Below are 27,224 nucleotides of genomic sequence, written 5' to 3' on the forward strand. Positions count from 1 at the left end.
GGAACCCATGCCTTTCTCCACTTCGGGTTGCTAATGAAGAAGCTTTATGCCCGCTAACATGACACATCTTAATGGGTTTCCCCACGTGTGTGGGAAGCTACTCAGCAGGACTGCAAGAGGGAGGGCACCACAGACATGTGGGATCAAGCAGGCCACAGCTTTGGGGACCTGGAGACTCCTTCTTGCCTGAACTGTGCATCAGAAAGGTCATCCCTCAGATAAAGGGGGAGTTAGTATACACTGGTGCCAGTCATCCACTGGCCAAGGATTGTCCTAGGAGCTTTACTGTCCCCCTCTGGAGAGCTGGTAGGAGATGACAGACAAATGCCATATCAGACCAGCTGAACGGGCTGGTGTAGGGAGGTTGATTCTTTCAATGAGGCCACAGATATTTCTTGAAACCCTACTGTGTGGTCAGCACTGAGCCTGGCTTACAGGCGTGGGCTGTAGGAAGCACATGGGTAAACAAGACAGGCAAGGTCCCTCTCCTAGAGCTCCTCCTAGGGGGAAAGGGACAGAGGACAGAGGACAGTGAGCAAAGCAAGCGAGCTCACTTAGGGCAACTGCTGTGATAGGGTGGGGATGCTCATTGAGCAGCAGGTCAGGAAAGGCCAGTCTAGGAGGGGTCTCTGAACTGAGCACTAAGGGACAAGAAGGGTGGGCTTCATGGCCCAGGTCTGGTCGAGGCACAGAGGGACAAGACAGGTAGCCAGGGCAGGTAGCCAGGGCAGGACGGGATGATTGCAAACCCCTGAGCCGCGAAGAGTCCTGAGATACTTCATGTGGACCAGTGACTGAGGAGGGTGTGAGGGGTAGACGGGAGCTTCCAGCAGGTGTCCAGGGGACAGAGGGCTCAGTACCCATCTTGATCTTAGACTCAACAGAATTTCCTTATAAACTGAAGGTAGGAAGGACCCAGGTGGCCATTGAGAAGAAGTCTAAGAACAATAATCAACCTTGGTGTCTCCAAGTTCTGGGCACACATGAGGCCAAGGTGTAGCCTTGTCTATAGGAACTATACCTTTTGGACTGAAAAACAAACAAACAAAACTACTCAGCAACTCTAAGCATCAAACTTCAAAAAATGATGGTGATGTTCTTCCACCCACCCCTCTAATTGATCTCCAATCCTGGAAATTGACAAGATTGAAAAACACGGATCTGACCCTAACCCTAACTCCTAACCCCTGACCCTAACTCCTAACCCCTAATCTCTGACCTTAACCTTAACTTCTGACCCTAACCCTAGCCTCTAACCTGTAACCCTAACCTAACCCCATGCCCTGACTTTTCCTGGCTATGGCTCTTTTAGCCCAGTGCCCCCAGCCAGTCCTCAGGCCCGGATGCTGGGCATGAGGCAGGGGCTACCCATAACCCCCCTCCCCAAGAACACAGGCTAGATTCTCATGGTCAGGGACACCCGGAGGCAGTGTCCAGCCTGCAGCCAGCATCTGTTTCTCTAGGTACTTAAAAGGAGTTTTGGTTTGTCTCCAGGTGACAGATACAGCCTCTCAGGACAGTGTTTGAGAACAATCCTAGAGGACATTCTCTGACACTACCATCACACTATCCCTGGGCCTGCCAGGCACTACCCCAGGAAATCGGGACACAAGAGTGACATGGATACCAGCTGGGTTCTCAGTGATCCAGGGGCAGGCAGGTTGGCTGCAGACCAAGAAGCTGCCCACGAAGACAAATTAACAACCACAATGCCGCCCGCTCCTACCCCAGAGTCCAGGAGATGTGGATGGGGAGGCCCCAAGCTCCACCTTTGCCTCTCTTCCCCGTACTATGAGGACGACAGGAAACTCTTATCCCAAACCCAGAGGTTCAGTCCCCACCACAATTCTGCATCACAAAACCTTCAGGAACTGCTTTTGGTGGTGGGGGACCTGGCTGGCCATTCCCACTTCCTTCCCAAAAAACCAGAAGTGGGCAACGGGAGTATACCAGGGTTTCTGCCTCTCTGAGAATTGAGTTTGGTTCCCTTCCCCAGCCCAAGGGAGAGAGGGTGCGGGCCGGGAGTGCTGCACAGAGGAGGAGGTTGGCCACAGTCAAAGCCTGCAAGAAGAGTGCAACTGAGTGCAGAGAGTGATGTGCCGCACGACAGAGAAGAGCCGGTGCGACTCCATGGACAGTCCACACTCTTCCTGTCACCCTAGTTCTGCACCCTCTTCAGGTGGGCACATAGACATTTATTGAACTTCATTGGGCACAGGAGAAATCTGCTTAATTTGATATGACCACCACGTATCTCTCTGTTGAAACACATGCAAAGTGAAAAGTCCCTTCTACCCCAGGTCCTGGTGTACCAGATCCTTTGCCACAAAGCAGCAACTGGGAGCAGCCTCTTTCATGTTCTTATAGGTCAGTCATCCATATGTGTGGAGGTGCTGGGGACACTGGGATGACCCCTGAAGTTGGAAAATTCACAGCCTTGGGTGGGGATAAACACGAGCTAAAGAAATCACCCAGGGGCTGGGGATGTGGCTCAAGCGGTAACACGCTCGCGGGCATGCTCGGGGCGCTGAGTTCGATCCTCAGCACCACATAAAAATAAAATAAAGATGTGGTGTCCACCGAAAACTAAAAAATAAATATATTAAAAAAAAAAAAAAAAGAAATCACCCAACTTCCCATTACTTTGCACTGCCAGGGACAGAGGTTCAACTTAGCCAAGCGTGGTCATCATGCAAGGTCCTCTCCTCACAGCAACTCCAAGTAGGCCTAAGGATCCCTGGTACTAATGGGGAAACAGGCACAGAAACGCCTTGCCTGAAGTCTGGAGCTGGTGAGTGGCACAGACCTGCCTATCTGGAGGGTGCCTACTTCCCAGGGCCAGTCTGACCCCCACTGCAAGGCTCAAGCGTTGGGGTGGCCACTTGGTGATGCTCTGAGAATCCTAAAACCACCCCTGGGCTGTCTGCCTTTTACCTGGCCTTCAACGGGGCAGAGTGGCACTGCCAGGCAGGGCCCTCTTGTCAAGGATCACTCATTTCTGCTGTGGTTCTATGCAAGCACCCCATTGCTGGTCAGAGAGTAGCCTCATGTCCTTCATAACCAGCTGCTACTAGGGACATGACAGGGGACTGCCAAGGACAAACAGCCAAACTTTCAAACGTACTCAGAACTCACACAAGTCCTAGCTGGCACCGCTGCTGGATGAAGGCTGCTGGGCCATTCCTTTCCTGTCATGGAGGGCCTACCAGCTAGCCCAGACACACAGCCAGTCCCATTATAGGCTCTTGTCCACAGGGGACCAGCTAAGCCACCTTTTCTTTTTGGGGGGGGGAGGGGGGTGTTTGTTCTTTGGAACTCATGGACAGGTACCAATGCAAGGGTGAGTCCAGAAATGGGAAGTTATCCAACCCTTTGCACAGATGGGCCAGCACCTGGGGATCTAGTCACACAGTATCCTGCTGGGGCACAGAGGCCCATCCAAGCAGCTAGGTGAGGAAGGGCCTCGAGGACAAACTTTTTGGGCATTGCTGTCCGGTGCATGGCTCATAAGCATCTAAAGGTTCTGAGAGGTGTAACCACAGAGAAAAGCCTTAATTCTGCTCAGCTCAGCTCATCCCAAGTACCACAAGCCATTCTGCTAATGGTGACACCTATTAACATCCCAAGAGGCAGCAAGTGCCCCTGAGAAAGCTCTACTGTACAGCTGAGGCAGGTGTGAGGGGGACCTGGCAATCAGTCTAATGATGAACTGAGTGTCTGCAATCAGAGGGAGTCAGCCTCTGACGGACTCGGGAGGCTAAAGGCTTTCTTCTGTTCTGGGTCTCTGACGACCTGTTACTATAACTGAGCAAGCCCCACGTGGGGCCTGATGTCAGGATTGAGGATGAGGATGAAGGAGAGGCAGGCCAGGTGGGGACAGCCAGGAGAAGAGCCTAACTGTCACTCAGAGAGCTGCAGGTCATCCTGCAGGCACTCAGCTGCCAGTCGGGCTCAGGGCATGCTCCAGGTCAGCATGGGGGCCAAAGTCCAGGCTGAACCCCATGGGCCCTTGGTCACTTGGGAGCACCCAGGGCAGAGAGGGCGCCAGCACCCCTTGTCTGTGAGGCAGAGGGGTGCCCTCCGGCAGAGGCCAGAATGGGCTGCAGGCACAGCAGAGCTTTGTTCCACCCCTGCCGTCGATGGCTGTGCAGACGCTCTGTGAATGGCACTGTTGTGGTATTTTAAGAAGAGTCTACAAATAGCGCTCACTCAGAATGGGCCTCAGAGCCAGGCTTATGAATGCTGCATCGCGAGGGCGGCCAGCCTGGGAGCTCCAGCCAGGACAATGGGGCCTCACAGGGGACGCAGGGCAGGATGTTGGGTGACCCTGGCCTTTTCCGGGGCTCTGTGGCCTCATTTCCCCTGGACTCGTCGGGCCCTCCCTGCACAGCCTCATTCTCCACCAGTGGCTTCCCAGGAGTTTATAGGGAGGAGCAGCTCCCCAGTCTCTCTGAATAAAGGGATGGGGCCTGTGACATCCTTTCAGTGCCTGCCACACCGGATTTCCAGGCTCTGAAGATGTCCTGTAGGTCACAGAGGAGGGGGACACAGGAAGGAAGGATGTCCTTAGATTTTTGTCAGAAATCACTTCATTAGGTAGCCAGGGAAATTTCAAAGCCCCATTGTTCTAGCCGTCAAGGATATTAACTGGAATCTTTCCAGAAGAGTCCATCCTGGAAGACAACTGATGAAAGAAAAAAGAACTTGGATTTGGGAGTCAGTCAGAGCTAGGTGCAAAGGTAGCTTCTCCAGGGGTATCTGGAGGGCAGGGGGTTGTCTGCCTCTCCGGGCCTCTAGTCTTGTCTCTTTACAGTGGCATGGGGAGGGTTGAGCAAGGAGAAGCATGGATTTTGCTGAGTGCAGCACAGTAAGCACCAGCAATTGCTGGCTCTTTCCTCTCAAACAAGAGACCGTTTATTTAAGACACGAGAGCACAGCACACACGAAACGTGTCCAAGCGATGGCTGAGAAACACAGCAGACATAAAGGGAACCCCTCTTGACCCCCTGAATCCACAGACATCAAGGCTGTGGAGTCCCAATGCAAATGAGCAAGGCACAGAGAGCCCCTGATGCATCCCAGTGGTGGAGGCTCCTGTGACATCACTAAGGATGACCAGGCCTGCTTGTCAATCACAGGCCGAACTGAGTCCAGGTTAAGGGGTACCTGCTTCTACATGGCCCTGGTGGGTCACGGAATTGTTAACGTTCCCTCCCACTGTTATCCTGGGGGTCCACATGGGGAGCTGACCATGGGCAGCAGAAGTATAGCAGAACCCCCATTCCTCAACCAGCCCTCAGTCTAAGCAACAGTCTGAGCAGACTTGGGGAGACAGAAGAGGAGCTTCTCCATGCACAGGCTGCACCCCAGGCCCCAGGAGGAACTCAGATGGAGGGCAGCCCTATGCGTGATGCATTCTCAGAGAGGAACCTGGTGGAACTAAGCCACAAAGGAGAAGTGGCTGGTCTGTGCCTGACCTTTGACTCCTTCCAAACTGGATGTGACTCAGGGAGGCCCAATCCTTTCATTTCAAGTTTCATTAGTAAAGGGCCTATGCTGCTTTTCTTTCTTTTTAATTTTTTTTTTTTTTTTTTGCTGCTAGGGATTGAACTCGGGGGCACTTAACCACTGAGCAACATCCCCAGCCCTTTTTTGTATTTGATTTAGAGACAGGGTCTTATTGAGTTGCTTAGTGCCTTGCTAAGTTGCTGAAGCTGGCCTTGAACTTGTGATCTCCTGCCTCATTGTCCCAAGCTGCTGGGATTACAGGAGTGCACCACCATGCCCCGCCATACACTGCTTTTCTTGTCACACTTCAGTGTTCTCTACTGCTATCTGTCAGAGGGAATGCCTGCTTTTAGGTAGCAATGACATGGAATAATCACAAGGGTAGACAGCCTGGGCAGGCATTCTAGTGCTGAGTGGCCGTGAGTGGGAAACTATAGCCCTCTGTTTCCTGGCCTCCAAAGCAAGACTAATAATAGAATGTATTTGAGGGTTTCTGTGAGGATTAAATGAATGCCCATATATAAAGTACTCAAGTCTGGGCTTGGCCCATAGTGTTCTATGTATTATAAATGCCATCATGTCAAAAAAGCAACACTGACCTTATCAGTTTTTAGAGTCTCACCCTAAGCTCAAGCTAAACAATAATCATTTCATTACTAAGCATTTTCTGTGTGTCAACACCTTGATGTACAAATGCCACTTTAACAGAACTTGGTGAGATCATTGGTATCCCAGTTTCAGACAAAGATATCCCCCTTTGGCTCAAAGAAGTAACCTGTCCCCAAGGATGCATAAATAGTAGTAGCAGAACCAGAATTCAGAACCAGGTCCAACTCCAAGCTCCATGATTTCAACATTCACACAGCTTCCCTGAGAACAAGCCATGGGGAACCTGCAACTCAACACTTAGCATCCAGGTAAAGTTTAGGTAAAAGGGCTAGACGTCTCTAGAGAAGACTTCAGTGCAGGTTCATATGCTGGAGATACAGCTCGGTGACACAGTGCTTACCTAGCATGCACAAAGCCCTAGGTTCAATCCCAAGCATTGGAAAAAAATCACACACCTTGGTAAGAATTAGATTCTTAAAAAGTTCCATCCATAGAGTAGTGTCACAATTTGACTTGTGCTGCCACTCAAAAACAAACACAAAAACAAAACAAAACAAAACAAAAAAACCTTACAGAGCCTTTTCACTATTTGAACTGACTCCTAACTCCTAGCTTACTGTTTGGGAAATCCCTATGGCTTTTGTCCAGAAGAATCAGCAGCACTTCTTTAATACAGAACTATGATACCAACTGGGGCAAACAAGAGCCAGCTAAAACTTAAAATAAAGATCTGGGGAAGGAAACATACACAGGGAACTTTGAAAAGTTCATATACCTGGAAGGCCATGTGCATATCCATGTGCAGGAAAGACCTGAGAGGACCCCAGTGACTTATCTCTGGTACAAGCAGGAAATGAAGACTAAAGCAGAGTCATAACCTACCTAAACACTGAAGGTGTGCCCAAACACACACACACACACACACACACACACATGCACACATGCATGCACAAACACTCAGCAAAGAGTAGAAAACTTACTGTTTCAAGTCATTTAAAAATATCTATGGCTAGGTGCAGTAGCATATGCCAGTAATTCCAGAAACTCAGGAGTCTGAGGTAGAAAAATTGAGGCCAGCCTTGGCAACTTAGCAAGACCCTATCTGAAAATAAAAATTAAAAGGTCTAGGGATGTAGCTCAGTGGTAAGGCACCCCTGGGTTCAAGCCCAGTACTGCAAAACAAAAGAAGGGAAGGAGAAATGAAGGAAGGAAAAAAGGAAGGAAGGACAGATACACTAGCAATCCCAGCTACTGAGGAGGCTGAGGCAGGAGGATTGCAAGTTTGAGGCCAGCCTGGGCAATATACCAGGATCTCATCTCAAAAAAATAAAATAAAATTATCTATAGAAAATCATGAGCTGACCACTAAACTAAGGAGAGATTTCAGACAATAGACTGTATAGATTTGCACAATGAAAGTCACTAAATAGCTACAACCACTACCACCTGGGGAAGGAAGGTAAAGCTGATTTGCAGAGTTGTCATTCTATTATCTATAATGTTCAGTTTTCAGTAAAAGACAGGGATTAACAGGAAGGCAGGGCCCATGCATAGAAAAGAAAATTAGTAAATAGAAACTGTCCTTGGCTCAGCTGTTAGAAAAAGAATTCAAATCAGCTATTGTAAATATACTCAAAGAACTAAAGGAAACCATGTGTAAAGAATTAAAGGTAAGCATGAAAATGATATCTCACCAATTAGAGAATATCAATAAAGAGATAGAAATTATAAAGAGAACCAAATAGAAATGCTGGAGTTTAAAAGCCCAACTGAAATTAATAATTCACTTAGGGGCCCAACAGGTTTGAACTGGGAGAAGGAAAAAAAAATCAGTAAACTTGAACATAGGAAATTGAATATCCAGCCTGAAGAAAAGAAAAAGAAACATGGAAATGAGGAATAGAACCTCAAAAATTGATGGCACACCATCAAGTGTACCAATATGCACACGATGTAAGTCCAAGAAGGAAAGAGGAAAGAAAAAGGATATTCAAAGAAATTTGGAGCTGGGCTCAGTGGTGCCTGCTTCTCAGGAGGCCAAGGCAGAAGGATTGCAAATTAGAGGCCGGCCTGGGGGACTCAATGAGACCCTGTTTCAAAATGTAAAAAGGGCTAGAGATGTAGCTCAGAGGTCGAAAGTCACTAGGTTCAATCACTGGTACCACAAAAAATAAAAAAATAAATGATGATCGAAAACTTCCCAAATTTGTTGTAAAATATTATACAACAAAGCAGCTCAATGGAATCAAGAATGATTAAATTCAAAGAGATTCACACCTAGACATAGCATAGTCAAGCTGTCCAAAGAATCTTGAAAAAAGCCAAAGAAAATGATCTGTCACATACAAGGGATTCTCAATAAAATTAATAGATTCCTTTACTGGAAACCATGGAAGCCAAAAGGCAGTAGGATGATATTTCAAAATACAGAGTAGGCGGAGCAGAGGTAGGGGGTATTGGTGAGAAGGGAGAAAAGCAAGCAACCAAAAATTCTTGTGTGTGTCTGTATGCTTCTGGGATTGAACCACGGCCTCACACAGGCTAGGCACTTTACCACAGTCCCAGCCCATTTTATTTTGAGACAGATTCTCACTAAATTGCCCAGGTTGGCTTGAATTTGTGATCCGCCTGCTTCAGCCTCCTGAGTAACTGGCATACAGGAATGCAACATCAAACCTAGCTAAATCAAGAATTCTATATCCAGCAAAACTACCTCTCAAAGATGAAAGGCAATGAAGACCTTCCCAGGTTGACAAAGACTAAGGGCATTCAAGTTTTCTATCCTAGCAGATCTATACGACAAATCCTAAAGGGAGTCAGTCCCTCAGGTGAAATCAAACATTAGATGGTCACTCAGATCCACATGAAGAAATGAAAAGCATTTATATAGTCAGATATAAAAGACGGAATAAATTTATTTTTGTAGCTCTTGCCTTCTATTTATGCAGATGACTACCTAAAGCAATACTTATAAAACTGTGGTAATGCATGCAAATATAATTATTATGACAATAATGGTACAAAGGAGGGGGAGGGAATAGCTATATTGGAACAAAATTTCTATATACTACTGAAGTTAAGGTAGTATTAATATATATATATTAATTTTTTTGTGTGTGCCAGGGACTGAATCCAGGAGTGCCCTACCATCAAACTACATCCACAGACCTTTTAATTTTTTATTTAGGGACACAGTCTCACTAAGTTGCTGAAGCTGGCCTCAAACTTTGAATCCTCCTGCCTCAGCCTCCTGAGTCACTGGAATTACAGGTGTATATTAATCTATTACTAGTTTATATATTATGTGTTATTTTAAATTAAAGGAACGTGTAATCCCCAGAACAATCACAAATAAAATATAACTAAAACACTGTATAGAAACAGTAACAATTAAAGTGGCACATTAGAAAATTTATATTTAACACAAAAAGAAGACAGTAAAATAGGAATGGAACAAAAAGAACTGAAGACATAGGAAACAATAGCAAAACATCTTAAGGTAATGTAATCACCTTATCAGTAATTACATTAAATACAAATGGATCAAATAACTCCAACCAAAAGGCAAAGATTGAGAATTCATTTTGAAAATGAGCAAACAATACAGTGTCTACAAAAGAAACATTTAAATTAAAAAGCACAAGTAAGCAGAAATGAAATGATGGGAAAAGATGTACTATGTAAACAATATCCAAAAAATAAAAATAAATAAATAAAGTGGCTATACAAATACCAGAAAAAAACAGACTGTAAGAAAAAAATGTTTCTAGTGACAAAGAGGAACATTTTATAAGGACAAAAATGTTGATGCAGCAACAAGATATAATAATTACAAGTATATATGCCCCTAAGAACAGAGCCCTATAACTCATGAACTAAAAAATGAACAGAATTGAAGAAAAATTTAACTATAATTGTTAGAGACATTGATATTCCTTTTTCAATAACACAGCTAGGCAGAAAGTCAACAAGGAAACAGAAGACTGAGCAATAAGAGGAACCAATTAGATCTAACATACATGTACAGCATGTTCCACCCAATAATAGTGGAATACACATACTTCTCAAGTAAACATGGAATATATTCCAGAATAGACAATTCACTAAATCATAAGCCTTAAAAAAATTGAAGGACCAACTAAAACAAAGTATGAAAGTATGTTAGTGACAACTGAGGAATGAAATTAAAAATCTATTTTTTATGGAAGCTAAAGAACTCACTCTTAAATCCCCAAAGAATAAATCACAACAGACATTTAAGAAACATGTCTTAAATGATGAGTGAAGAGGAAAACACATCAAAACTTATGGGATGAAGTGAAGGATGATTAGAAGAGACAGCTGTAAATGTCTACAGTATAATATAAATATCATATAAAAGAAGAAACATCTCAACTCAAATAGCCTAGTCTTATACTTTACAAATGGTAGACAAGGAACAAATCAAATCAAATCAAACAAATGAAATGAAAGAGGAAAAAAGAGAGACAAGACCAGGAAAACAGTCGGGAAAATCATCATCAACAACAAAAAGTTGGTTCTTTGAAAAGATCACCAAGTTAGACAAACTTCAGTTCAACAGATCAAGAAAAAGAAGATGACTGAAATTACTAACACCAGGAATGGGAACATCACTGCCAACCTTACAGAATAAAAAGGGTTAAAAAAGAAATAATATGAACAACTGATTATCAACAAATTAGATGATTTAGATGAAATGGACATATTCCTAGAAAGACACAAACTACCAAACCAACTCAAAAGAAATATAAAATCTAAATAAACCCTCAACAAACACACAGATTAAATCAATCAATAACACATTTCCCAAAAGAAAAGCTGGCAAATTCTACCAAGCATTTAATAACAAATACCAATTGCTCACAAACTCTTCTAAAATATGAAAAAGGAGGTAACAGTTCCCAATTCCTTCTACGTAGCCAGTTTTCCTCTGATAGCAAACACAAAGCTACCCCAAGAAATCAACATACCAATATCTCTTATAAATACACACATAAAAATCTGCCCCCTGCAAAGAAAGGAAGGTTTAGCAAAATATAATGCAAATCAGCTGATAAACAGATAAACAAAATGTGGCATAGTCATACTATGGAATATTATTTTGCCTTTCTAAAAATGAATGAAGTATCAATACATACATGAACCTTGAAAATATTAGGCTAAATGGAAGAAGTCATTCACCAAAGGCATATGTCATACTTTCATATGAAAAGTAGTCAGTGGTTGCTTGGGGCTGCAGAGCTAGGGAGTTGGGGTAAGGGAGAGTTGTCTCAAGAAGGAGAAGTGACTTCTAAGGGGCATGAATTTCTTTTTGTGGTAATGAAAATGTTTACAGTTGATAGTGATGGATGCCTCATTCTGTGAATATACTAAAACCCACTGAGTTCTATACCCTGAATGGATGAATTCTATGGCATGTGAAATATATCTCAACGGAATTATTTCAAAGAGCCCAGTGATAGGGTATTTAGGGGAAGAGCCCAGCAAAAATTATAAATTCAGGTAGGATGTGCATCAGCCACATAGCTACACAGCCAGGTGGAGTTAGAGGAGATAGGGAGAGCTGCTTCAGGAGTTCAGTTCATCTGAATATACCTTATAATGGTCCTATGATTTCCAAAAGAGGGTCCCCTGGAGGTGCAAGGAGTCACAGACTAACGAGATGAGAAAGCTCACCTCCAGACCTATTCTGTCCCCCTTCCTTCTTAGTTAAGGGTTCTTAAGCTTTCTGGAAGGTTTTTCAGCTCCAGTAGGCAAGGTAAGGGATGCCAGGCCTTCCAAGGACTGGTTCTTTTGGGGACCATAAGAGCCCACCCTCTCCCCTACCCTAAAAGCCAGCCATATTGGCCTTGGCTATGTGCTGATTAAACAGACCTGCTACAAACATGGTCAAAAGAGAGCTGCTGACCCATCCTTGCTGTTACCACCCTCTCTCCCGCTGGATCACTGCTGGGCTCATTGCCAAGCAGGTGGGAGAAAGAACTGGGCCTGCCGACAGGCTACTGCTAGGAGCACAGAGCAGTTCTGCGTTTCCTCCAAGAATCGTCTGCAGTTCAGTCTGCTTGAGACCTTATGGATCAATTAGTCTTGCCTGTTTCTCTTTCCAAATGAAGAAACTGCAGGGCACAGTGGCATACACCTATAATTCCAGGAACTCAGGAGGCTGAGACAGAAGAATTGCAAGTTCAAGGCCAGTCTCAGAAATGTATCAGAGCCCTAAGCAACTAAGCAAGAACCTGTCTCAAAATAAAAAATAAAAAGGGCTGAAGATGTGGCTCAGTGGTTAAGGGCCTTTAGGTTCAATCCCTGGTACCAAAACACACACACACACACACACACACACACACACACATACACACACCAAAAAAAAAAAAAAAAGAAACTGAGGTTTTGAGTGATAATACAGCTAGTAAAGGGCAGAAATAGGACTCTCACTGGGCTTTCTGAAACCCTTGAGATGGGTGTGCCTGCTCCTACTTAAAGTGGAAATGCACAGACTCAGAGAGGTGAGAAGGGTGGCTTGTCTAGGAAATGGAACCAAACCCTCTGTCTGAGGCTGATTCCTGTTTTGAAAAGCCCTCAGGGCTGCTGCCCAGGATGCTTAAATGGGGAAAAAGCAATAAAAAAGGTTACTTCTCAGAAATAGAATGGGATGAGTGCAAACCCCGAGTCCTAGACAGGAGGCCTTAGTCTCCATGCCCTGAACACGGACGGACGCTAGAACCTGGGGCTCTAGCACTCCCACCTGTTGTTCCAGCCTCACCTCAATCCACATCAGCTCTCTGCTGAGTTCGAAACCATCAGACACAAGGCTGCCACACCCCTTGGCTTCTGCCACACCTCCGCAGCAGCCCTGCCTTAAGAGAGCTTCTGGCTCACCAGGCCAGGGGACGGATGTCATAGAACAATGTGCAGTTACGCACTGTGGTAAGTATCTCTAAGGAAAATTACACAATGGCAACTAAGCAAATAACAGGGGGTCAAGGAAGCTTCTGCTATCACCTGAATGTTGTCCTCCGCAGCAGTTCATATGCTGAAACTTATCCCCACGGGACAGTATGAGGTGGGGGTTTCTGGGGAGTGGCTAAATCATGAGGACTGTACCCTCAGGAATAAGGATAGTGTCCCTATACATGAAGCCAAAGGGATGGTGTTTGTCACTTCCAAAACACAAGGACATATAGAAACTGCCATCCCTGAGGAATAGGCCCTCATTGGACACCAAATCTGCCAGCATTTTGATCTTGGACTTCCCAGCCACCAACACTGGGGAAAAAAAAATGTCTGTTGTTTATCAATGATTCAGCTCAAGATATTTTGCTACAGCAGCCCAAGAAGACGAAGATTGGTCTCCCCAGAAATAGTGAGGCCCAGGCCCAGACAAATGTTGGGGTGCCCAAGTCAGATGACGTGGGCAGAGAAAACCTGTGGGCACTTAGAGGAATAAAAACAGGCCTGGTAGGAGAAGAGGCTGGGAGTCCTGAGAAGCTGGAGACCAGCCTGGGCCACCTGTGAACGGTGTTGAGAGTTGACTGTCAATGTCATTGGAGCCAGTGAACGTTTCTAAGCAGGGAGCAGTGAACTCCAGAAGGCAACCTGAATGGGTCACTCTGGCTGCTGCTGCAAAACACACCCTGAGGGTCCACAGGGGAAGACCTGTCAGGAGGCCACTGCAGCAGTCAGTCAGGGGCAGGATGGTAGTGGCCAAGACCAGCATGCTGACGTGCATCGCGGGTAGATGGGAGGTTTGGGAATTAGAACTGGCAAGACTTAGGATGGCATTGGAAGAGAAGGAGGAAACGGATGCTCTCATGCCAGGAGGTTCACTGAGTAGGTCAAAGAGGCTGCGCTGGGGAAGGGCCTGGATGTTGATGATTCTATAGCCAAAGGGCTGAGCTGTGGAGGCCAGCTGAGGAGCATCACTGAGTGCAGGTCTCTGGGGGCAGAAGCAGAGGAACCGCTGGGGAAGGAGCAGACAGTACACTTAGCCTGCCAGCGGCAGCTACCTGCACGGCCTCAGCCCTGGCACACCTCTGCATGCCTGGAAAGCCCTTCCCTATTGTCTCTGCTGGACTGTGCCTCATCTTATTAGACCTTGCTTGTGAACAACCTGGTCTGGGTGGGATCCTTGTCCCCCAAACACTCCAGTTTGCTGCTCACTCTGAACTTCCTCCCAGTCCAAATGCCACATCTGCTACCTGGGTCGTTACTTGGCCAGGTTCTGAGCACATTGGGAATAGACCCTGTACCCTTCCCAGCTTTTAATCCCCAGCGCCTGGTGCAAGACCTGGTGTGGAGTGGGTGCCCAAAGAATGGCTGCTAAGTGGACGGGCAGAAGATGGACAGCAGCTGCTTAGCGGCAATCTTGCAAGACTGCATAAAAAATGGAATCCTCTCCAGAGAGGGGCTCAGAGGTAGTATAGGGGTTTATTTAATAGACCAGTCCTATCACCCCCATTCAGTGATGGCCACGCCTCCCTCAGCTTTCTCTGTCTGCCCATCCAGCTCTGGCTCAGCAGCCGTGTTCCCACCTGGCTCTGCGTCTGGCTGTCAGATGCTCCAACAAGCCCATGCCTGCCAGAGCCTACACTTTGTCCATCAGCAAAGGCGCCAGAGGAGCTTATCCCCAGAGCTCACTCTGTTTCAGCAGCCTGAGCTGGACCAAGTGGGCTGGTCTCTTCCAGGGATCAACAGGCTGGACCCTGCCATCAGGTAGGCCCCGTGGCCACCCATGTCTCTGCTCACCCTCTGATCTCTCTGTTCACAAAGCACCAGTCAGGTGTGGGTGTGGTGTCAGATCCCAGAGGTAACAAGATGATCACCACCCACAGGAGGCGGCCAGCACATACAGCACTGCTGAGAATGAAATGAACTGGCCAGGGGCTTGGAGATGGCAGCAGGCGCAGGCCCCCTGCCTGGGGCTTGGTCCTTCTCAGCCTAGCTGAAGGTATGGTGAAGGGGATGGTGTGGAGAGGGAAAGAGAGGTCCAGGCTGTGTGGTGGGACAGGCTGGGAGGGAACGAGGGAGACATAATACCCGTCAGACCAAGAAGATGGCCTTTCCTATAGGTAGTGTGGGGCCAAGGCAGGCTGAAGGAAGGGCATAAGGTGACTAGAGCCATGGGTGGACACTGGCTTTCAGGAATGGACTAGAACAGGCAAGAAAGAACCTAGGCTGGCCCTCAGGACACCAGTGGAGATGACCAGATGAGGGCATACACAGTGGCATGGTGCCCTTGGGGGAAGGATCACAGGAGCCGTCAGCCTTCAGACATGGAAAGTGAAGAAGGTAGAGGTGAGAACCAGAAAACCTGAAGAAGGGGCAGGTGGGGGCTGATGTGGGGTTCCAGACCTGCAGGCTGGATAGGGACACTACAGAAGAGGACTGAGGGACTGCTGCTCAAGGGAAGTCACAATTGTCAGGGCCCTGATGGAGACAGAGCTCAGAAGGGAAGAGAATCCCACAGCCCAAAGAAGTGGGGCAGGGAAGAAGATCTGATCAAGGAGAGGTAGGAGAAGGACTGGTCAGGGGTACAGGAGGGGACTAGGGGGCTCTTAGGTGCTCAGAGCACCAGGACTGTTGGTGTGGTCCGGCAAGGCAGAGGGTGTCAGGGGTGAGTGGGGAAGATGCAAGGCAGCAGGGCCAGGCAGACTGCTTCTGGGGTGCCCCTGATAGAGGGAAGGGGCAATGGGCAAGGTGTGTGAAGTGCAAGAGTCGGGGGACAGACTGGTGTTGTTGTAGTTTTTAATTTTCCGAATAACAACTCAGGCAGGTTTCTGAGCTGACAGGAGAAGCCTAGGGAGCAGAAGGGAGTCTAAGGGTATCCAGGAAAGAAGGGGACATGACAGTGGACAAGACCCTGGAGGACAGAGGAAGGCTTCTGACACCAAGACAACAGGGAGGGTGAGGGGCCCAAAGTGCCGAAGTCACCTGGGGATGAGTCGGCAGCATGGTAGAATGTGCACAGAGACCCACCAGTCTGCCCTCTTGCTTGCCCCAAGTCTTGACCAAAACCTGACTTAACATTATGCTCTAGTGCCACCTTCTTCTCTCAAGCTTCAACCTTGGGCAACAATGCAAGTTGAAAATGAAATGTGCCATCGAATGAACCCACTAGAGCCCTAAATATAGAAGCATCTGGGAACATCCCCAAAGATGATAAAATCAGACTGATGCCTCAGAGTTCAGAGAAAATGTATTAGCCCCCTGCTTTTAGGGGCATGTAATCCTCTGCAAATCAGATCTTGCTCATTGACCTTCCAGCTTCTCTAGGAGCACCAGGAACCCCAGGCTGCTCCACTTGTAACAATCCATCTTGCACACCATAGTTAGTGTGATTAATATTGCAGCATATCACTGTGCCCTGAAAAAGGCCTATAGCAGTTCCTCCCCAGGCCCACTATGCTGGGCTGCACTTGCAAGTGGCTCCTGGATAAACTCCCAGGCTCGATTGTAGCAGTTGTACTGGGGATGGAACCCCGGGGCTTTCTACCACCAAGCTACATTCCCAGCCCTTTTTACTTTTTATTTTGAGATAGGGCTTCACTATGTTGCTCATGCTAACCTTGAACTTGATATCCTCCTGCCTCAGCATCCCTAGTAGCTGGGACTGTAGATGTGCCACCACATCCAGCAGGTCAACTGATAGGTTTTAAGGTGTTTTTGCTGCTCTCCTCATGTGATTACAGATTATTTAAGTTCTTCTACTTTTCCAAGTACACTTTTACACAGAAACAATATGCTAGAATATTCTGTTGTAAAAGTTTCCATTCAGAAACATCCAGGTATAAAATCAGTAAGAACAGTAGTTGCCTTATCTATGACTAATGGGCTCTTTTTGACCTTTCCTAAAACACACACACACACACACACACACACACACACTCACTTTAGTCTGGAGAGTCAAAATTCTCCTTAGTAAGGTGGCTTGTAATAGCTAAACATACAATGCACATATACACTGATTCACAGATCTCAGGAAAGGACATACTGTGTTACTACTATGACAACAGAGCTTAATGTTTAAAGCAGCAATTCTTTAATTGTTTTATTTTCCTTTTTTTTTTTTGTGTGTGTGTGTGTGTATGTAGTACTGGGAATTAACAAAAGGGTTACTTCACTACTGAGTTACATCCCCAGGTTTTGTTTTGTTTTGTTTTATTTTGTGTTTGAAACAGGATGTTGTTGACAAAATGCCCAGACTAGCCTCAAACTTGAAATCCTCCTGCCTCAGCCTCCCAAATCACTGGGATTACAGGAATGCACCACCACAATGGGCTTAAATCAGCAATTCTGAAAGTGCATCTAATGATATGTGTGCCATAACACTTTGAAAAAAGCAGTTTCTTTGGGCAAAATTCTGGAAACTGGACCTACAATCTATCTGATGCACGGTTGCACCAACAGAGGCCTGAAGTAAAAAACCTTTCAAACTTTGACAACTCATGATGCCTTTCACTTGAGCAAATAACCTCATCCCCATTTATTGCAGAACTCATTTTGAACAATGAGCCAAACTGTCCCTGCTTAATCAGACTGCCCACATTTGTTCACAGCACTTGAACCTTTGGAGATTTTCACATTAAAAACCCAAACATCAGCCTTGCTTGTACCATGGACGTCCAGCCCCATGGGTTTTCTCCTGTCTGCCAGGGAGTGGCTAACTGTCCACTCTAGCACCATTGGGCTTCTGTCTCACCCCAAACTTGGCAAGCTTTGCTCTCTTCCATGGGCTGCAGAACCATGTAGGCACTTCAAACTGAGTCCCAACTCCTAGGCTGCTGGGGCTAGTTTTCCTCTTGGGGTGAGTGGGAGGCCAGCTGGGGAACACTCCCAGACCAGGCCTGTTCCTCACCTGGATGGTATTGCCAACCATGGGTCCTGGAGCTCCATAGCCCCAGCAGACAAACTTTTTTTTTTTAATTTTTTTTATTGGTTGTTCAAAACATTACAAAGCTCTTGACATATCATATTTCATACACTAGACTCAAGTGGGTTATGCACTCCCATTTTTATCCCAAATACAGATTGCAGAATCACATCGGTTACACACCCACATTTTTACATAATGCCCTATTAGTAACTGTTGTATTCTGCTACCTTTCCTATCCTCTACTATCCCCCCTCCCATCCCAGCAGACAAACTTAGCAGAAGGACATGCCTTTGGTTCCCTTCTGGAGCTTATAGGTACATGCCCTCCCTAACCAAGGCTTTGCAAATCCAACCTTGCACCTGGGACACAGGCTCGCCCTTGCCTTGTTTACAAAGAGGGGTGAGAAAAGACCAAAGGGCTTGCTCAGGCTTTGCTCCCCCAGTGAATTCCTTGCTGCTCTGGGCTCTAACTTCTCCTCTGAAGGCATCTTTAGCAAGCCCCTGACTCCCCAGTATTACTGTGGCCCTGGCTGCTCTCACAATGAAGACCATACAGTGGATTTCAGCTCCACTCTCCAAGCTCGAAGCCCCACAAGCAAATTATTACTGTTATTATTATTATTATTTATTATTCTTTTAATCAAATGCTAAGAAAACTGTTGCAGTGGGGTAGTAAGAACCATGCGACTATTCACACTTCCCATTTGGTTTTGGCTGCAAAGAGGTTTGACCACAGATGAACTGTTCTATGTTTTCCCTTGGCCTTAAAAAGTCCTGTCAAAGTGGGTACTGAGCCGGATATGGTGGTGCAACCTCTAAACCCAGCAGCTTGGGAGGCTGAGACAGGAGGATTGCAAATTCAAAGCCAGACTCAGCAAAAGCGAGGCACTAAACTACTCAGTTGCACCCTATCTCTAAATAAAATGCAAAATAGGGCTGGGGGTGTAACTCAGTGGTCAAGTGCCCCTAAGTCAAATCCTAGTACAACAACAACAACAACAACAAAAATTAAAGTGGTTTTGTTATGTTTTTTATAATCATTATACATGTTGTAAGCCACCTCAAACCCTTGGTGAACACTTGTGACAACATTATCACCTGTACAACAGCCCTTCAACTACTTGATACATTCACGTCCCATGCACACATTGGTAATTGAACCAAGGGATGTGCACATACTAAACAAGTGCTATGTCACTGTGCCCTTTAATTTTATTTTTTTATTTTTAGGCAGGGTCTGGCTAAGTTGTCCAGGTTGGCTTTGAACTTGCAATCCTCCTGCCTCTGTCTCCCAAGTAGCTGAAATTACAGGTGTACCACTGTGCCCAGTTCATATCTTTTGTTTATCTGGGTCCAGAATACACTATCAAAGGAACAGGGTCTGGTGCTTCCTTTAGGATTTACAGGCAAGGATTCCTAGTGGGTCATAGAAGTAAGCTTGGAGAACTCCTGAAACACAGCTTCACAGGTCCCCAGAGGCTATCCAGCAGGTCAGAGCAATCAATCGGAAATCTGCATGTTTAACTGGGGTGGGGGTGGGGGGTTGGTGAGTGTTATGGTAAAGCGAGTTTGAGGAGTTACGAAGGGACGCATCACTAAGTTCCCCATGATCGACAGGGCTCGTTCCAGTCAAGCAAGGGTTAAGTCGGACGCGCTTCTGCCTGAGGTCCGGCCCCCCTCAGGCAGCCGCCAACTTCCTAAGGGTGTTTTAGGCTTTGGGTCCTCTCCAAGCCTGCTGCATTCCACAAGCAGTTCTGCTAGCAGGTTCCGCCGCGACTTTTGGAAAACTCTGAGTCAGGGCCCCTCGGTCCAAGTTTTTTTGACAGAGGCGGACGGGGAGAATGAATGGTCCCTCTCCAGGCGGTTAAGCCGCAGGGACGGTGCCGGTGCTGCCTCCGGGCGCTGGCCGGGCTCTTTCTGCAGCGGATCTGCAGGCGAGCGCTGGAGGCTCCTCCGCCCCAGCCCCAGCCCCAACCCTAACCCTACCGTGGACTTGGCTGACTAGCAGCCCACGCCCTCCTCTCGCCCCTGTCCCTAGGGGGCAGGCGCTTTCCTCCCCTCCTGCCAGGGTCCGACTCTAGTCCCCAGCCAGGAATCTTCCCTGTACGCGCCGCCGCGTCGGGAGTTACGGGGAGACCGCCTCTCCAAAGTTAGGAGTTCCAGAGAGCCACAGGCACACCTGAGCCCTTAACAATGCTGAGGCAGGTGCGGGCTGCCCAGGAGAAGCAATGGACAAGTCCCCAAAGCGGGCCTGGCAACCCCCAGCGGCTGCTGGAGGGAGCCGGGAGCAGCGATCCAAGACCCGGCGCACGTGCGCGCTGGTTACCTTTGGGCGCTCGCAGGTGTCCCCTCCAGTCCTTGCAGCAGCAAAGTCCCATGGCAGCCTCCTGTGGCCCCACCGCTTGGCTCCGCTTCCAGCTGCACGCCGGCCCCCCCAGGGCGCAGCGACCAAGGTCCCGCCCGCGGCAGTGCCCAGTGGGGCGCCCGGGTGCGCGCGGGGCAGTCGCTCCGTAGCTCCTGGCCCTCACGCTTCGCCGCGGCCCCGCGCCGCGGGCATCCCAGCCTCGGGGCAGACCCTGCTAATCAATAGGAGAACGCGCAGATCGCGCCGCCAGCCCGCTTTTATCTTCGCGCGCCGGGGCGGCCCGGAGCCGGCTCCCTGCCCTCGCGGGCGCCCTCCCCACGGCCCGTTACTCTCCCGGGACGCCGAGCCGCGCGCTCACCCAGTGCCGCCAGGGGCCGCTGCAGGAGACCTGGCTCCCAGCTACCGGGAGCCCACCGATGGCTGGAGGCCACACTGGCCTGACCTATCTGCATAGACCTGCTGGGGGCCACAGTGGCCTGAACTGCCCTTGCTGTTAAAGGGCAGCGCCTCGCCCTCCTCCAGCACCCTCTGAGCAGTCTGTTCTTGGGTGACTTGGGGACGGTGTTCCAGGGTTACCTGGTTTTCATTTTTCCACGTCACCTGAACTGTGTGCAAGTAGCAGGAAGAGTGTTTGCATAGGCTACCTAAGAGGCTTGCTGGGCTACCTCTGGACCTAGTGATTGAGACTTTTTCTCACCTAAAAAGTCACCGAGCACAAATTAAAGGTTTTATGGTATTGATTAAACTCTCTGGGTTCATTTCCCCCATCTATAAGATGGAGAGCACAGTAGAAATTGTTTCATTTGGGTCATTGTGAGGATTAAATAAGTTGGTATATATAAAGGAACTTATAGCATAACTGGCATGTTGCTAAATGCTTTGAAACTATGAACTATAGTCATCATCAAATGACAGTGAGGATTTGGGCAAAGGGTGTTTTTATCACGAGGGTGTGTTTGGTGTAATCACTTTGGATGCTGCTTTTTAAAACTAAAAATGCTGAAACCCTGGGACGCTGCAACTCCATTTCTCAGTATGCATCCCACAGAAATGCTTACCCACATGCCCAGGAAAACCCACATAGGACTATTCATTGCAGCTTCACTTGTAATTGTAAAAAAAAAAAAAAAAAAAAAAACTGGAGCCACAAAATGTTCATCAGTAAAGGAATGTTCAAATACACGGACATTATCATAAAATAAAGTGTTTTATGAAAGGAATAGGCTAAGACTAAGCATTTGAGATTTATGGATTTGTAACATTCATGTAAAATACATACAGAGTATTACTGGAGTGTTCATTCTATACCTGACTCTGTTGTAGGCACTTAGGCCTAAAGAAATATGTGGAGAGAAATCAGGAAAACAGGAGTAGTTCCTTCTGGGGAGAAGGTGGGAGACAAGAATGGAATAAAGTGGGTGCCAAAAGACTTTGGCCTTCTTATAATGGTCTCTTTTCATAAAAGAAAGGCATATCTATGCATTATTGTATAAATGGTCCAAAAAGAGGAATTATATTTCCTCATACCTTTATTCTAAATTTTTCCCCCAGTGCTGGGTATTGAACCCAGGACCTTGTACATACTAGGTGATTACTCTGTCACTGAGTCCCATCCCCAGCAACATCTTGCACTCCCTGGCAAGGTCCTTAACGTGAGTTTCTTTCTCACCCCTCCAGTCACTAAGATCTGTTCCCTACCTGGAAGCAAGACTGAGGTGTTGGGGTTACTGAGACTTTCTCCATTTCTCCCCACCCCCATCCCATCTTTAGAGACCAGAGAGACCAGTCTGGAAGGCAGAGGCTCCCAGGCTGAGAACAGAAGAGTTAAATGAGAAAGGGGTGGAGGGACTCTAATGACTTTAGAGCCAGGCAGAAGTTTTCCCAGGAGTTAAGTCTTCATTCAAAAAGAGATTAACAACAGTGGGGCAGATTTCTGCCTCTCTCTCCTTTAACTCCCCCAGAAAGACAGGGGTGGGTCTTTGGGGAGAGACAGAGTTGTCCCACAGCAGATCCGGAAAGAAAGATGTTTTCACTTCATGACATGTAGGCGGTGGTTACAAAGTGAGAGTAACCGAGAAAAAACTGGGAGACCTGACTTCTGGTTGCTGCCAAGTCATTTGAAACAGTTTTAGCACCAGGCAAGATCCTTAGTCACAGCGGGCTTAATGAGGCCCCAGGAATTCCAGGCTGGAGCTCCCTGCATTCAGGGAGCGCATCTGCAGGGAGCGAGCCCCCGGGTGATTGTCCAACGGCCAAGTCCTACATTTGGAAAGCAAGATTTAAAAGAAAACATCACAGCAGCCATTGCGGGCCGCCTGTTTATCTTTCTAAGAGGAAGTAGCAAAGCAGGATTGTTCAAATGAGCCTATTATAGAGGGTCAACGTCCCCATTGAACCGTTCAAATATATTTTAGGATACCGACTTTTCAAAGTGGCTTTAAATATCAACTCCCAGGGCAATTCAACAGACAAATAGGAAAGCAAGAGTTTCTAGTATTTTTTGCCTTTGGTTTCACAAACTGTAATTCTTATTACACATTGTCCTTTTTTAATATAGTTTCTAGCTATGTCTCTTCCTCAGAGGGAAAGGAAAATAATATTCACTATGTGCTTCCCACCATGTGTCAGACAATTCTCAGATGTTATTATCTCCATTAACCACAGAACAGCCCCACGAGGCAGATGCCATTAGATTCAATTTACAGAGGAAGAAACCAAAGTTCATTGACGTGGGAAGTGGAAGAGCCAAGAGAGATAGTCAGCCAGATGATGGATATATGGATGCGTGGATAGGTGGATGGATGAATAGATGAATGGATAGATAGGTAAATAGCTATATGGATGGTAGATGGATGAATAGTTGGATAGATGATTAGAGACATTTCTTAAGCTTGGCCCAAAGTCTTGAGTTGTACAGTCTTGAGCTGTGCACATACTGGAAAAGTACATAAACATGGAATTTGCTTGAAAAATCAAATTTCCTGAACATAGCTCCACCCCCCCCCAAAATTGATCATGACCCCAGACTATCTTGAACTGAGTTAAAATATTAGGATAATTCAAGGTTGCAAGGCTCCAACTGAGCCCAAGCTGCCCCACTCCAAAAGGGGAAGTGGGAGCCCCTGGGGTATCCAATCTCTTCCACATCACAGAGCACAGGGCAGCTAAGCTAGAACAGGGGTGAGTACCCAGTGAGCACAGTGGGCTCTGGAAGAAGAGAACTAGATGGCAGTTTTGGAGGACAATTTGTTCTATGAGGCAAGATCTGCCCCTGTCTGCCCAGAGCTCCACCTTCTGCTGCTTTATTCCATTTCTTTGGGAGACCTAAAGATGGGCAGTGAGCATGTTTCTAGGGAGGTTGCTTTTGCTAGGCCCTGGAGCCTGTGAATCTTGAACCCCTGGTTCCAGATATGTCCCAGACCCTTCAGGGATTTTCTTGGACTCTCAAGACTTGATGTTAATAGCCCCTCTCCAGGAACCTGGGCTGCTTGCTTCTCCCTAGAACACCAGATGCAGCTTCATGGCACCATCTAAAGGTGTGAGCTCAGCCCTGGCCATCATGGTGTAAGGGTAGAAACGGGAACCATCTTAACTACAAGTGTAGCTTGTGGGTCGGGTTGTGGGGACTCTGGTGATCCATCCATCCATCCTTCCTTCCTTCCTTCCTTCCTTCCTTCCTTCCTTCATCCATGCACAAATAGTGACTTGACACAACTGAACACCTGACAAAAACAACCCAGGGGCTGAGCTCCGGGGTGCTTTGAGGGTATCCTGGGAGTCATGGGTCGGCCACAGAGACGCAATCTGAAGAGGAGTCCAGCACCTTAGAGGATGGTGTAGGAATGGTCCTCCAACGGGCAGCAGTTATCCCATGAAGGAGCGTGGTCTTTATCCAGAGGGTAGGTAGGCCACCACAGGCCACCACAGGTCTCTCAGAATGTTTTGTGAACTTTTACCACAGTGTGCAGAAGCCAAGTGGTTTGCATTTAGCTTTCTGGCTGGATATTTGGTTAGACATGTTAACTAGAACCCTTCTCCCCACATCATCCCTTATCAACAGAAAGCAGTCATTATTCAACTTCACAAACTCATTGTTCTGGTTTTTTTGTCTTTCTCTTTTTAGCTAAGTATGATTCTAGGGAAGATAACCCTCTTTTTCTGTTTGAAGTAAGGCCCATAAAGCTTTGTGCTAGAAAAAGTTGTGGATCCCTTAAGAACTCATATGCCCTCTTGTTTCTTTTAATGCTTTTTTTTTTTTTTTTTTTTTTTAGTTGTAGATAGACACAATACCTTTATTTTATTTATTTATTTGTGGTGCTAAGGATCGAACCCAGGGCCCCACACATACTAGGTGAGTGCTCTACCACTGAGCCACAACCCCAGCCACCCTTTTAATGATTTAATTCTCTTTTATCTTTTTGCTTTGGTTTCCAGGAAGCTCAGGGAAAAGTTAAAGTTTGTCTTTGGTAAGTATAAAGCTCCTAACAGTCTTCACATTTATGTTTGGGTTCCTGATTTTGCTTTTCAACTTTGATTTGCCTTTTTTTGGATTCTTAATTTTTTTTTAACACTTACTATTATATTCTAAGCATTCTTATAAGAAGACATTTCAAATCCTTTGAGGAAAAATAGGGGTAAAAGTATACTGTATTTTTAAGTCTTTTTTGACTTTTAAAAATTTATTTTTAATTGATACATAAAAATTATACATATTAATGGGATGCCATATAATGTCTCAATCCATATATACATTGTACAAGTTTAAATATATCTTCAAAAGTATATCATTTCTTCATGGGAAAAAATAAATTTACATTGAACAGTAAATCAGTGTTATCTATAGTCACCCCACTGTGCAATAGCTTCTTTCTTTTTTTATAATGCTGGAGATCAAACTCAGGGCCTCCTGCATACTAGGCAAGTGCTATGCCACTTAGCTTCATTCCCAGACCTTTTCTTGGATTTTACTTTGGAGACACACTAGATTGCCCAAGCTGGACTTGAACTTGCAATCCTCCTGCCTCAGTTTCCCACGTAGCTGGAGTTATAGGTGTGTGCCACCATGCCAGGCTCAGAACAACTCTGGGGATGGAACCCAGGGTCTTGCTCATCCTAGGCAAGTACTCGGCCATCAAACCCACACCAGAACTTCTTTGCTCCTGTCGGAAGTTAGTAAATTTCTCTTAAGGGGCATATACTAAACATATGTAAGATTTTCAGGGCATACAGTTTCCGCAGCAACTTATAAAGTCTGCCCACACAGTGTGAAATCAGCCATAGCCAATGCATAAATAAATGGGTGTGGCTGTGTTCCAGTAAAACTTTATGTACAAAAAACAGGTGGCCGGCCAGATTTGGTCTCCAAATTATAGTTTACAATTTTGTAAAAGAATTTTAGAGCATTGGGGAAATTGTTTCTCTTAAGTTAAGAAGTACATGGCTTTGAAAAACAAGTGAGTTCCCAACTCCAAGATGATGGGAATTCTGTCCAAGATGTCTAGTCTCCATTTCTGGGTGATAGATCCGGGAAAGGCAGCTGTGAAAGCTGTCTGGGTGGTTTGGCTTTTGAGAGGGGCAGGCATGCCAGGATGGGGTAGGCCCCTGACAGGGCAGGCTGTGAGGTCTGCCAAGGAGAGTTGTTCCCTCACACATTTGCAATGCCTACTCCTGGGGAGGGGGCGCGGGGCAGGACCGGAGGTGACAGACCAGCCAGGTTCTCCAGCTCTGGCCGAAGGGCCTACAGCGGGGCAGTGGATGCTATTCGAGGAAGGAATGTGTCTGCAGCTCCAAATTCCCACAGAGAAAGACAAGGGGACTAGTTGGAGAGAAATTCCTGGGCTACATTTTTCTTGCTGCTCATGTGGCCTGAAGCCATTGAACTTGGTCAGACTGCCCAGAGAGGGATTTTACAAAGCCCATTGTCCTTTTCTGAAGTCTCACCCCCACCCCCACCCCTACCCCCACCTGCTCTTGCTGCCTTTCTTTCTTTCCTCCCCCACTCCCAGGAAAAATGCATCTTGGGAAAGAGCCGGAGCATGGTCATGGCAGAGAGGGCTTTGCTGCCTGCTGTGGACAGATGCAGCAGCGGCTCCAGATGCAGGCAGGGCATGCCCTGGTGGCTCCAGCAGCATCAGGCCTTTCCACGCACTGGAGGGGTGGTCTTAATTGTCTGTGAGGGAGTCACCTACTGGCATGCATGCTTCAGTAATAAAAGAACATATACTGAGCACCAATTGTATGCCAAGCACTATTCTGAGCATGCCGTATACATGAACTCATTAATCCCCACAAGAGCCCTATTATAATCCCCATTTCACAGATGAGGAAACTAAAGCATGAAATGGTTAAGTGGCTTACCCATGATCCTACAGCTAGTAAGTGGAAGAGACAGGATTTAAGATGAAGTGTCTGGCTCCAGGGTGACTGTCATCTCTCATTTTTAGTACATGTTCAGCATTCTGCTTACACACATCTCTAATAGTGTGTTTCAGCAGTTATGACAAAAATTCTTTCTGCAGAACATTTGCAATAGATAGGGCCTGTGCACCTCACAAGACTCCCAGTAACCCCCCGCCACAGGAGATGAGACTCCCTTACCATGAACTAGGCCCACCTGGTATCTGGTCCATGTGGCTGGTCCCAGTACTGTGATCTGGGGGATAACTGGTGCTCCTAACTGTTGCTGTAGCATCCAGTGTTGCCATAGGAGGTCTCTGCAATGTTCCAGCCCCAAGTTTGGTGTTCTACCTACCACGTGTCATCAACACGATAACTCTAAGACTAGTGTTAATCACCTCACTTCCCAAATGAGAAAACTGGCACATTCATGAAGTAATTGATGTGTGCTCC

The 27,224-nt window shown here is 46.8% G+C and overlaps 1 protein-coding gene across 5 annotated transcripts in view; it reads right to left on the reverse strand.

The window, feature by feature from the left end:
• The window catches only part of Arhgap22 (Rho GTPase activating protein 22), a 180,662-nt gene that overhangs the window by 47,847 nt on the left and 105,591 nt on the right, over positions 1-27,224 (reverse strand). For 2 of the 5 annotated variants that reach the window (XM_076834539.1, XM_076834537.1), the window contains exon 1: positions 20,337-20,388. The exons of the other annotated variants lie outside the window; for them this stretch is intronic. In XM_076834539.1, coding sequence (XP_076690654.1) covers positions 20,337-20,388 — 52 coding nt within the window. Of the gene's footprint in view, positions 1-20,336; positions 20,389-27,224 lie in introns of those variants that run through there. 5 annotated transcript variants of the gene reach the window in all.

Source organism: Callospermophilus lateralis, chromosome 15 (genome assembly GCF_048772815.1).
Source record: "Callospermophilus lateralis isolate mCalLat2 chromosome 15, mCalLat2.hap1, whole genome shotgun sequence".
Lineage (NCBI taxonomy): Eukaryota > Metazoa > Chordata > Mammalia > Rodentia > Sciuridae > Callospermophilus > Callospermophilus lateralis.